The sequence below is a fragment of the Ambystoma mexicanum genome, chromosome 3q (assembly GCF_040938575.1).
Source record: "Ambystoma mexicanum isolate Mex_15411 chromosome 3q, UKY_AmexF1_1, whole genome shotgun sequence".
Lineage (NCBI taxonomy): Eukaryota > Metazoa > Chordata > Amphibia > Caudata > Ambystomatidae > Ambystoma > Ambystoma mexicanum.
Genome location: NC_090926.1, coordinates 1,246,424,417 through 1,246,437,415, shown reverse-complemented (window position 1 = coordinate 1,246,437,415; position 12,999 = coordinate 1,246,424,417). Strand labels below are relative to the sequence as shown.

The following is a 12,999-nucleotide window of genomic DNA, read 5'->3' as shown; positions in this document are numbered from 1 at the left end:
TGGATGGGTCAGCATCAATTGACATGGAAACGGGAGAGAAACATGTGGGGTTGGCAGTGGTGAGGTTAGAAGATGGTGAGTATGAAACACTAGTGCAGTATCGCCTTCCATCCCATTTCTCAGCACAGGCAGCAGAACTCATTGCCTTAATAGAAGCACTACATGCCGCTAAAGGTTGTGCAGTAACAATATACACAGATTCAGCATACATGACGACAACAGTACATGGAGGTCTGGCAAGATGGGGGCGGAGGGGGTTTCGAAGAGCAGATGGGACTCCAGTGCAGCATGCAGAATTGCTGAAGGAGTTAATTGAGGCTCTAAAGGACCCAACAGTGGTAGCAATAGTGAAGTGCCAAGCTCATACGTCCAACACAGACGTGTCTTTGGGGAACGCGGCAGCGGACGCTGCTGCCAAGGAAGCTTCATACTTTGAAAAACATGAAACAGGTGAGTACATGCTGCAGAACAAGACAAACGAAGAGCTCCCAGAAGGATACAATGCGATGCCCATATTACAAATACTAGAGTTACAGGAAGGAGCAAGTGGCGATGAAAAGATGATGTGGGAAAAACGAGGGTGCAGCCAATCAGCAACAGGCTTACTCTGGCGACAAAATAACTCAGGAAAAGTGATAATGCCAGTAAAACTATTAAACTATTAGAAATAGCGTTTCAACAATTACACTTCCCAGCACACAACACGAAACAACACATTGCAGCACATTGAAGCAGAGATACAAGAGGAGTGGTTCGTGCCCTGTCTTCAGGAGCACATATCTAGACTGACAATGGAGTGCACAACATGCCAGATATACAACTCTGGAATGACATTACGTACACTCGGGGGAACAATTCCAAAACCTATTGGGCCATTCAGAGAGCTACACATTGACTACGCAGACATGGGAGAAAGGTGCAATGGGGCACGCTACATGATTGTGGTTGTATGCCCATTTTCGAGGTGGGTGGAAGCAGGCCCATGTGCACGACCTGATGCTAAAAGCGCTTCAAAGTTCCTAGTAAGGGAAGTATTCCCGCGCTGGGGGATTTGTGACGTAGTTCGCTCAGACAACGGCACTCACTTTGTGAACGAGCGCTTCAAAGAAGTAACGACACTATTGGGAATAAAAACATAAATTGTGCTCGATTTATCATCCTCAAAGTAATGGCGTGGTAGAAAAGATGAACGGCCTGTTAAAAGGAAGATTATCGAAATAATGCTTCTCATTAAAGAAGAACTGGATTTACTGTTTGCCCCTTGCGCTGTTTGAGCTGAGAAATCAGCCAAGCAAGGACCACCATTTGTCTCCGCACGAAATAGTGACCGGGAGGCGAATGCACACAGCACATTCCCCACTGCGCCAACATTCAGACGCGCACAGAAGCGCTGCGATATTGGGAGATGAGTTCACAGACTACCTAAAAAAGCTAACTAGGGCAGCGCGCGCAATATCAAAGCAGCTCTCCCCACCATTCACAAGGGAAGAAGGGAACACAACGGAGTCCCTTACGGAACCTGAAACACCGGTACAACTGGTGCCGGGAGAGTTCATTTATGTCCGGAGCTTTGTGCGTCGGTGGAATGCACCACGGTTCCACGGACCATACGAAGTGGTATTTTGTACTCCTACGGCTGTAAAAGTGAAGGGCCTTAAGTACTGCATACATTTGACGGATGTACGAAGGGCATATAATTAGGGCTGTACCGAACTTCGGCTTCGAGTCCCTATTCTGCCGAAGTTCGGCTGAAATACAGCTATCCGGCTTCGGCAGAATAGTTTCTGTTTAGGGACTCGAAGCCGAAGTCCACTTTCTATGATTAGCTGCCCTCTCCCTGTTTGGGAGATGACAGCCAATCAAAGAATGTTTGACAGTGTTCAGGCTGCAGAAGCCAAACAAGCTGTTTGCCTATTGGCTTCTGCAGTCTGACCACAGAGGAACCAGCCTAACGTGTTGAAATAGGAAGCGAGGGAAGGGAACAGTTCTTCCCTTCCCTCACTTCCTATGCCAGCACCCGGACCCAATCACCAGGTAAGTGACCCGACTCCCCCCCCCCCCCCATACCCCCTCATCACGGTGAGGCTGCGGGGCCTCAGGGAACCCCCGCGGCCTCACCGCAATAATGTTCTGTTTGTCGGGCCACCGGTGCAAAGCCGGTGGCCCGACGTTTATTTTGCATTGGGGGGCCGCTCCTACAGGAGCGGCCCCCCCAGACTCATGAGGCCGCCGGGGCACTTTGCCGACCCCGGCGGCCTCGGTGCCCCCCATCCCCCTCACCACGGTGAGGCCGCGGGGCCTCAGGGAACCCCCGCGGCCTCACCGCAATAATGTTCAATTTGTCGGGCCACCGGTGCAAAGCCGGTGGCCCGACGTTTATTTTGCATTGGGGGGCCGCTCCTACAGGAGCGGCCCCCCCAGACTCATGAGGCCGCCGGGGCACTTTGCCGACCCCGGCGGCCTCGGTGCCCCCCATCCCCCTCACCACGGTGAGGCCGCGGGGCCTCAGGGAACCCCCGCGGCCTCACCGCAATAATGTTCAATTTGTCGGGCCACCGGTGCAAAGCCGGTGGCCCGACGTTTATTTTGCATTGGGGGGCCGCTCCTACAGGAGCGGCCCCCCCAGACTCATGAGGCCGCCGGGGCCCTTTGCCGACCCCGGCGGCCTCGCTGTGAAATGTGCCCCCCCCTCACCCCTTGAGCACGGTGAGGCCGCGGGGCCACAGGGAACCCCCGCGGCCTCACCGCAATAATGTTGTGTTTGTCGGGCCACCGGGCCAAAGCCGGTGGCCCGAGATTGTATTGCATAGGGGGGCCTAAAAAAAAAAAAACTATTCGGCTCACTATTCGGCTCCGGCCGAATAGTTGACAAACTATTCGGTATCCGGCCGAATACTAAATATGCTATTCGGTACAGCCCTACATATAATAGTGTGCGGGAGGAGGTGGATGAGGGGGCACAGACAACAGCAAACAATACAAATGAAAATAATGAGCGAATGTGAACATATGTGTGATGGAAATGCACCTGATTGAGAAAGTTGATGACGAGAACCATTACATTTAAGGGTATCTATAAAGATGAAAAGATTGAAGGAAAAAAAAAAAAAATATATATATATATATATATATATATATATATATATGGACGTATGTGTAAATACTAATGTGATAAAAATGTATAGTGTCTGCTCCCTTGTCTGTACATCCCCACCCCCCTACCCACTTCCACTCCCCTTCCATGATATCTTAGCACTGGTAGTGCCAACAAAATGTTTACATGCATGCACTTAATGCACTTTTATATCTCAAACAGGAAATACCATGGCAACTAACGGGCAGCCTGCAACGGATAGATTTATTAGATATAGAGAATTTTTAGCTGAGAGATGTAGATATTCGTATGAGTGTGGATTGTCGATATGCATTACATTATTTTTTACAATGATGTTTGGCCTGGTTACGTATTGGTTGATAGCGTTCATCTCTATCGAGATGAACAAGGGGGGAGGGATCAACGGGACTAATGTGACAAATGAAACAGCAATTGTAAATACTAAAGAAGGTGATTTTTTGGTATGGGATGGAACTAAACTGGTATGGGGATATTACACGACACCATCCAATGTTGCTATCTCGCATAATGAAGGTCTGCAGGGAAAAATGCAAAACAGCACACTTTCCCCGCCAAAGGTATCTAATTACAATGCCCGCAGTCTAAATGATCGTAACCCCTTTGCTATATCCTGGTTATATAACACCCCCACCAGCAGGCCCACTCCTGTAACCAAAAACACACTGCCAGATAGCATAAAGAAGGAGAATGAAGAAATGGCAGCGAGATATGAACTATTATATGATAATTGGGCAAAGGGGGGGAGAGGGAGAAAGGGGGGCCCACACTGTCCTTCGCCCATGAGGCCGGGAAATACCTTAGAAAAAGGAATAACAGGCAGAGAAGGGAGGCGGGGAGGAGGAAATATGATGAATATTATGGGTTAGGATTAGACAAAATGGAAGACCCACAACACCCCCACCAGACAAATAAATGGTATGCGGACATGAGTGCAACGGCTAAGCAAACAACAAACGAGAGCTGTTATGTCTGCTCCCTCATTCCTCATGCTTCAGGTACACCCAAAGTATTGTTACCGAAAGAGTTGCCTATTGTCGATGCCCAGTGTCTCCTTCATCTCACGTTGTGCAGAATTAAGAACACCTTCCAGGCACATGAGGTAACTTTCAGGATGCTGCAGAACGAAAAGACCTATTACCCAAAGGCAGTAGGAGTGGTCTGTTTGGAGGAGACATTTTTTATAATACAAGGGACACTTTTTTCGGACAACAAATGGAAGGACGAAGAAATAATGTGCAAGGCTGAAGCACTGCGGGGTGTGGCACCAGAGAAACTGCAATGGATAGAAGAGACATGCACACCCATATGGAAGGAACACATCTCAAAATTGACTTGGGTAACGGCCATCGAAAAACCCTTCAAGCTGCAGAAAGAAATAAACTATGAACTGTGTTTCAAGGGAGACGGGAGAACCACCATGGGGGCAAACAAGAACTGTAACAAGACCCTCCCCATCCCAGATATGAGAAAAGGGACAGCGGCCCTAATGGATACCTATTGGGTATGTGGCAACCAAGCATACCTGCACCTCCCACAATCCTGGGGTGGCAGCTGTTCATTGGCCACCCTGCACTCCGCACTAATGGTAATACCGGAAAGCCACATTGATGGGGGCAAGGAGACGCGAGGAAAATCTCAACAGAGTGGGGCCCCACCAACTGCAGAATCACAAGTATATGTCCTGTCCTCCGGAAACAAGGAAGGGGCGCTGTCCCGAAACAGACGGTCATCGAACTACATATCAAAAGCATCATCAGAACTGCTGGCACAAGCATCAGGCGCGAGCAAACGCAAAGTGGCTCCAAATCACACGTTGGGAACTGATCCAATTGGCAAATGATACTGAAGAGGGGTTTAACGTAATAAAAGTAGAACTACGAGCATTGCGGCTAATGACCATGCAGAACAGGTATGTCTTGGACCTGTTGACAGCAATGGACGGAGGTGTTTGCCGAAAAATTGGAAGTGCCTGCTGCACTTTCGTACCTTCTGAAGACGCAGATAACGGCTCCCTGTCCCATGTGATCGAAGCAGTACATAGCCTAGGAGAAAGAATGAGAATGGAAGGTGGAGCAGAAGAAAGTACATGGTTCGACAATATCTTCTCCTGGGTCCCATCATGGCTGGGAATGACTGTCAAGCTTTTTATGCCGGCTGTAGTGTTCCTCCTTTTCATTTTCTGCCTATGCCAGGTGGGTCTTCGATGTTGTGCCAACGCAGTGCCGAATGGTGCAATGATGATGGTGACAATGGGCAACGCACACGGTACAATACAAACTATGCAGGAAGCACAGGTACAAACGGGTACAGATTACACGTCAAGATTCCAGATGGTGCCCATGTACCATGACAAGGATATAGTAGATAAGCTATGGCACACTACAATTAAAGAGCCCCGGGTCCTCGAATGGTACGAGGAAGTGTGGGTGGACCTAGAAGCGGATAGCGGTTGTATATACCTGACCTGTACCCCAGATGAATATGCTAGGAGAGGTGAAAGCCTGCGAGGGGTGTGCAGGGCATGGATGCCCATAAAAGGCACCCCTGCATGGGATGACGCTATAGCTGACGAGGAAGAGTGCAGGAGGTTGGAGGATTTAAAGTATTCGTTACCTAAGTAACGAAAGGGGGGAAATGTATGGGAGGACTGGCCCAGGAGACCCCCCTCCCATGCCTCTTCTCCCCGGTGAGGTTCCTGGCTCACCGGGTGTCCTTCCTGCCACCAGGGCCCAGGTGGTGGGTGGGGCACTGGCTGAAGACATTGACCAAACCTGTTCAATTTAGCTAGGCCCTGGAAACCATTTTGTATAATAAAAATGGCTTGAGCCGTGCGCACTGCCGCACGGCCCCCACCCGTGGAGAGTATCACTTATCCCTGTGGCCACAGCTCCCTGGCAGATCCGCTAAGAGCCCGTTCCCACGAGCTGACGGACATGAGCTAGTGTTAGATACCAACACTGTAACATTTCACCTTCCGCAGTGTATCGCTGTTTCCAGCATGACCCGGCCAGCAGGGCCTGGGTGGAAAAGAACTGTACAATGGTCCCCTGACAAAAGCAAAGTCCCCAAATACTAATGAGCAAACCACCTTTGATGAAAGCGTTCTCTCCACAACCTCTCTGACTAAAAAAACCTGTAAAATATATGAAAATGGCAGGATGGGTGCTCATATAACATTAGGGATGAAGCACCCACATCCCTGTAGCTATGCGCAAATGGTAAAAGCGTCCCGGTGGTTTTTCATGTTATGTGTGTTATCGAAAAGACTGCACCCCACAGTCCCGCGCCAAAACTGAACTAATGCTGCTAGAGTGCAAGGGAAGACAAATGCAACCATACTGAGGGCTCATGTAAGGGGTGCACGAAAATGCACCATATGTGTGTCCGAGCCCACTATGTGCCACTGCCGCCAGTCGCAGTGGCGGGTTGTTCCTGCGTGCTCCACCAACCTTACTACTACCTCACTTACCGTGTATGTATAAGCTATAACAAAATGTTGTAGTTGCTAAAAACGTAGTGTACAAGTAATGTGCTCAAACTGGCCATATGGATGGCACTAGCAATGTCAAAAATGTGAGCTTTGGAAAGACTTAATGAGTATTGTATATTATATGAATGTTTATGTCTCTTCCACCTAAAGTCTGCAACAAACAAGTAAAATACCTTTGTGAGCACATGCAAGGCCATTCCCCCTGCCTCCCAGTGAAGCCTACCAGACGAAAAAGCAGAGGCCTGTGCCGCACTGCTCCACCTCCCCCAATTCGGCTGGAGCCGCTTCAAGCATTCGCATTCCCCCGCAGCACCCAAGGCCACAGCCTGCCACCTGAATTATTTACAACCCAGCAGTAAACCCCGGCCTTAAAACACAGATCCAAGGCGCCCTTTCTTAGACTCCACGACACGCTGGCCCACCCTAGGTTAATGTCCCCTGTAAAATTAGGACACCCAATATTATGGCAACATCACAAGAGCACATCCATAATGACTTCTAACAAGACATGATAACATAGACCGCCTGCCCCATGCCCCGAGACCCAACCCCACGACCTCTGATACCCGGTCAACAGGATGGTGGTAACCATGTATTGACGAATCGCCAACAGACCCCACTCCAGGTGCATTCCTCCTGTGTTGCATTAACCTATAGAATAACCTATTGGAAGATTTACCAGGAAAGATAATATTGCAAGGTTGAATGACTGCGGTGTGCGTGGCCCTAGGGCAGAAAGTCAGGAAAGACATTCATCTCTGACACTGGTCACGGTTGGCACAACAACACCGCCCGGATGAGCCCAGCTGACCTGCCAGGCCCATCCCAACCCATGAGGGTAACCAGTGACGTCCTCCAGCCGCGGCAAACCACATCGCAGCAGCACCTATAGCTAGTCGTCGCCACCCAATCCCCACGAACTTGTGCCCCCTATAGCATGTAGGTTCTTATGACGTTTTTTGTAAATATATACGCCTGTCTTTGCTATTGTCGGACAGAGCGCTCTCGGAGTTTGCAGAGTTCTTTGCATGCCCTATTTTGATTGATAAACTCCCATTTAAGCTCACCCGCACTTTGTCCTGGCCTTATTCCCATCCTGGGAGAGTCCATTATTGTCTCTCATTGCGGGGAGGATCGTGCTATCTGGGGACGCTTGCCTTCAACCCCCACAAATAGTAGGTGAGGTACCGCAGGGGTGTTCCACGTACAGGAACCACAGGCCACAAAGGAACCACTATGAAGATGAGCCTTTGGTCTGCAAGAGAGATAAGCTTTACCAGTGCTTGTTTAATTGAAATTCAGTGCAAGGAAAAAATAAAGACAAGTATATTGCTTATTAATCAAGTGGAAGAAGGCCCACTTGGTTAAGAGATTTTATTACACAGTGATGTGGTTAACAGCTAAAATTTAGCCATTACAGTTCAGAAAACTGTTTAGAAATGGCAATGATGTCCCCTTGAAAGCTCCAAGGTGAATCAAATAGATCCTGGGGTTTGTTTTGGGCAGGCGTTGGGTGGAAACCTCCATTGGCACTAGCATGGCCATGGGTGGTAAAAAGCTAATCAACACCCACAGGCTGTGTTCCTCCCACTACCTCCTGTGACAAACCTGAAGGTATCTCACCCGCTGGTCCCCGGAGATCTGTCATCCAGATGGCCAGGATATGGTCATCGCTTTTGGATCCAGTTCCTGGGGGTGGACCATTGCTGGAGGATTACCAGGGTGAGGGATCCTCAGGGAGTGGAAGTGGGACACCGGATGGCGAGACGCGGTATCCCCTTCCCTGTAACACCTTTACCCCATCCTACCAGGTAGGATACTTAATAACTCAACCCCCCTTTTTTCCAACACAAACACTTTCTCATGGATGGCACACTGTGAGAGAAAACGGACACCTCTGGGCCTATTGGGTCTTGGTTTGGAGAGGATTTTGTAGCCCTAAGGAAGGAGAGTGTCAAGAGCAGTGACGGAGCTGGCATTGAACCACGTCTCGGTGAGTGCGAGTACGTCCAGGTCAAAGTCTTCAAGGAGGAGGAGTGTTTGACAGCAGAAGGAGCATTCAGAGTAGCTAAATGAAGCCGATTACCACCTTTGAACGTTTTCCAAGGGGAGTATTGGTTGGTGGTGATGGCGAGGTTAGAGGAGCCGAGGAAGGAGGGGTAGCAGGAGAAGGGAGGAAGTTAATGAGAGGGCAGGCTCCGATCAAGGAGGAGAAGAGTAGGTGGAACTCCTTGGGCCATGATAGTGCCATTGCGGTAGACATTAATGATGCACCTAGATGGTGAGACGTATGCCGCCATTAATGGGTGAAGGGGAGAGAGTAGAGAGAGGCCAGGTGGGGAGTCCATAGGTCCGGGGAAGAGCCAGATCAGAGGATTACGGTAATAGCCTACCTGGAAGTAGCGTTGACAAAGGTGTCAGCAATAGGTATGCTTGGAGTCGTGTCCAGGACAGCTTTTTTAAGCTTTTTCTTCCAGACTTTGTGAGAGGGATAGGATAGGTGATAGAGTAGCAGTTAGACTAGATAGGGGAGCTAGAGAGAGCCATGTAGTGGGGAGGATAGCACCAGCCAGAGGCGCTGCGCAGTGCACGAGTAAACTCGCCAGGCGGCCTAGCAGCCAAGCAGGCCCAGAGGAGGGAGATGCTTAAAGCAACATGTGCACAGGGGAGCAGGGATTGTTAAACCACCCAGACTGGGTGAGGGCTAAAATGCAGCAGAAAACATACATTGCCCAGTTTCCAGGTTCAAAGGCAGACCAAGATTCGACCTTAAAGTAACGCACTAGAGTGCATCAGGTGATTCAGGAGTAGGGGCTGTGGAGGTAAAGGAGGGCGTCAGATATTGACTTCCAAGGCAAGAAAGTGCAGAATGGCAAACCTCTAGATTTGAATAGAAAGGCAGCATTTGACTGAGCGTGCATCGATGGATCATGGGCAGCACTGGCTGCAGTGGCGGAAGTGCTGCAATGCTTTCATGGACGTGGGTGGTGCCGTTTAAACGGTAGAAGATGCCAGGGCAGAGGCAGCAGCCATTGAGATTAGCAGAACAGTTGCAAATGCAGCGTGGCTACGGGTGCCATCCGATGAGGGAAGAGCGTGGCCCAGGGGATCGCCGTAGAAGGGGGAGGCGGAAGCCAGTCAGGTCAAGTCCCAGAGGCATGCCACGTGAGGGAGGCGCGCATCTCGAGCCCAAGAGTGCGGGCGAAGCACATGGCCCAGGGACCCCTTTGACGTGGTGGTGGTGGTGGCGGTGGACTGCCAACAGGTGCTGCAATAGCAGACCAGGGTGCAAGGAGAGCGAGGGTGCTGACCCAGAATTGCGGTGTGGGTCGCGGACCGTTGCAGGGGGGCCCTCCGGGTCCTCCCAGGCCTGGGCAGGGCCCTGACCCTTTGAGGGGGCCGGCGTTCGCCTGCCGGCTCCTCGGGTCTGTAGTTGGGAAACCAAAGGGCCAGCCAATCAGGTGGAGTCCACGCGGGAACCTGGGATCAGCTGTGGGGGCCGTGCAGGGCGGCCATGATGGATGGCCCCTGCCCATTCGGAAGCCAGCACCTGCGCTGATCACGCCCTCAGGGCCATGGTGCTGCCAGGCTATACGAGAAAGCTGGATGTGTGTGATGCCCTCACACGCCCACCTTCACGTTAACCACTGTCAAATTGTAGTTCTACCTTTTTGTTGGTGCCCTGTCCAGTTTTCAAATTAAAAACCAGTCATCCTACTTAACCCACACTGAGAGGAGTGAGTGAGTGAATGAATGAATGAATGAATGAATGAACTCAGACAACACTCGCCCCTCACTGGGTTCCAGATGTTTTAGACTACCACTCCCATAATCCCTCATCGTCGGCTGTGCTCGCTAGGACTGTACCTCTGAAGAGCCAAGGGTTGCAGCCGGCCCCTGCCCTATCTTCACCCCTGCTGGAAAGGCGAAGGCGTGTGGCAGGTGCAGGCGGTGGGTGGCCCCTACTTGGTCCACTTATTCTGCTGACTTGCTATATATCTTGGGGTGCTGGGCCTAGCTATCGTGGCGTGAGGTGAAGGCACGTGCTGATGAGCTCTCTCTCTCTCTCTCTCTCTCTCCCCCCAGGTGCGTCTCCACGGCCCACGCCCTCGTCGTTGGATCCTTCTGCCTCTACATCCTGGCCTTCGATGACGCCGTCAACGCGGACCCCATCTGGTAAGCACCTGCGTCTCCAAGGCGGCCTCCTGCAGGGGGCGGAGGGTAGGGGGGCGGTGTGCCACGTTGCGAGTCCAGGACAATTCTGCATGACCAGTGATGGGGTGTTTAGTGGGTCCGACTTGCCGCATTCCTCCCAGTGGTTAGGGGCTCTGGGGTCCCTCATTCCTGTCAGTGTGGATTTACTGGGTCTGATGTCCCTCATTCCTGTCAGCTTGGGTTTAGTGGGTCTGAGGTCAGTCATTGCTACCAGCGAGGGTTTAGTGGGTCTGAGGTCAGTCATTCCTGTCAGTGTGGTTTTAGTGGGTCTGAGGTCCCTCATTCCTGTCAGTGTGGGTTTAGTGGGTCTGAGGTCAGTCATTGCTACCAGCGAGGGTTTAGCGGGTCTATGGTCAGTCATTCCTGTCAGTGTGGGTTTAGTGGGTCTGAGGTCAGTCATTGCTACCAGCGAGGGTTTAGTGGGTCTAAGGTCAGTCATTCCTGTCAACGTGCGTTTAGTGGGCCTGAGGTCAGTTATTCTTACCAGCGAGGGTTTAGTGGGTCTGAGGTCACTCATTCTTGTCAGTGTGGGTTTAGTGGGTCTGAGTTAAATCAGTCTAGTGAGGGTTTAGTGGGACTGAGGTCACTCATTCCTGTCGGTGTGGGTTTAGTCGGGCTGAGGTCTATCATTGCTACCAGCGAGGGTTTAGTGGGTCTGAGGTCACTCATTCTTGTCAGTGTGGGTTTAGTGGGTCTGAGTTAAATCAGTCTAGTGAGGGTTTAGTGGGACTGAGGTCAGTCATTCCTGTCAGTGTGGGTTTAGTGGGTCTGAGGTCCCTCATTCCTGTCAGTGTGGATTTGGTGGGTCTGAGGTCCCTCATTCCTGTCAGTGTGGGTTTAGTGGGTCTGAGGTCCCTCATTCCTGTCAGTGTGGGTTTAGTGGGTCTGAGGTCCCTCATTCTAGTCAGTGTGGGTTTAGTGGGTCTAAGGTCAGTCATTGCTACCAGCGAGGGTTTAGTGGGTCTGAGGTCGCTCATTCCTGTCAGTGTGGGTTTAGTGGGTCTGAGGTCAGTCATTCCTGTCAGTGTGGGTTTAGTGGGTCTGAGGTCCCTCATTCCTGTCAGTGTGGTTTTAGTGGGTCTGAGGTCCCTCATTTCTGTCAGTGTGGGTTTAGTGGGTCTGAGGTCCGTCATTCCTGTCAGTGTGGTTTTAGTGGATCTGAGGTCCCTCATTCCTGTCAGTGTGGGTTTAGTGGGTCTAAGGTCAGTCATTGCTACCAGCGAGGGTTTAGTGGGTCGGAGATCCCTCATTCCTGTCAGTGTGGGTCTGAGGTCCCTCATTCCTGTCAGTGTGGATTTAGTGGGTCTGAGGTCAGTCATTCCTGTCAGTGTGGGTTTAGTGGGTCTAAGGTCAGTCATTGCTACCAGCGAGGGTTTAGTGGGTCTGAGGTCCCTCATTCCTGTCAGTGTAGTTTTAGTGGGTCTGAGGTCCCTCATTCTTGTCAGTGTGGGTTTAGTGGGTCTGAGAGGTAAGCCATTCCTGCCAATGAGGGTCAAGTGCGGCATGAGACCGTGCCTCAGTTGACACTGTTACATCCTGCCGCATGCGCACAGTACACTGTTGCCATTTGCATGGCTTTGGGGCGCTCCCTGTGTGGGTGAGACACTGATCTGCTGCCAACGGACGACTCCCCCCCCCCAGGGAGCAGATTAACCGTGAAGGGGGGTGTTCCCGGCTTTTACCAGCAGAGGGCGGCACGTGTAGGAGTGCTGGGTGTAACGCCCCTGGCTGAGCACAGGCTAGAATCATGGTGGCGCGAGAGCAAAGACTGAGCTGGAGAGCAGGCAGAGGCTGCGCTGGCGCTGCGGCCAGAGAGTGTGCCGCGGTGGCGCCCACGGGCCCCGGGCAACTCTCCGCGCCGTAGCGTTTGCACTGATGCAGAAGGAGCACTTGCTTAGGACACCGCACGGCTCGAGGTCCTCGCCTGACCCATTGCTATTGTCCACCTCCTTCTTGGCGCTCATTTACACGGACTGGCTCGGATTAGAAGGACGCCTCTGCAGTTTGCGCACAAATCTGCACAGCAGGTGCATTACCCCATTGAGGTATCCTACCCCCTAGGATTGCATACACCAAGCCACCACGGGGTGTTTGATCTGTGGATCCTGGGGGCAATTGGGGTACATCGGCATAGAACGAGGTCACCTATAAGAAAAAC

General features: G+C 51.4%; 1 protein-coding gene across 1 annotated transcript in view; it reads left to right on the top strand.

Moving 5' to 3' along the window:
- LOC138447824 (TLC domain-containing protein 4-A-like) overlaps window positions 1–12,999 on the top strand; it is a 332,257-nt gene that overhangs the window by 187,920 nt on the left and 131,338 nt on the right. Inside the window, exon 3 of the mRNA XM_069604211.1 lies at window positions 10,713–10,802. Coding sequence (XP_069460312.1) covers window positions 10,713–10,802 — 90 coding nt within the window. The remainder of the gene's footprint in view (window positions 1–10,712; window positions 10,803–12,999) is intronic.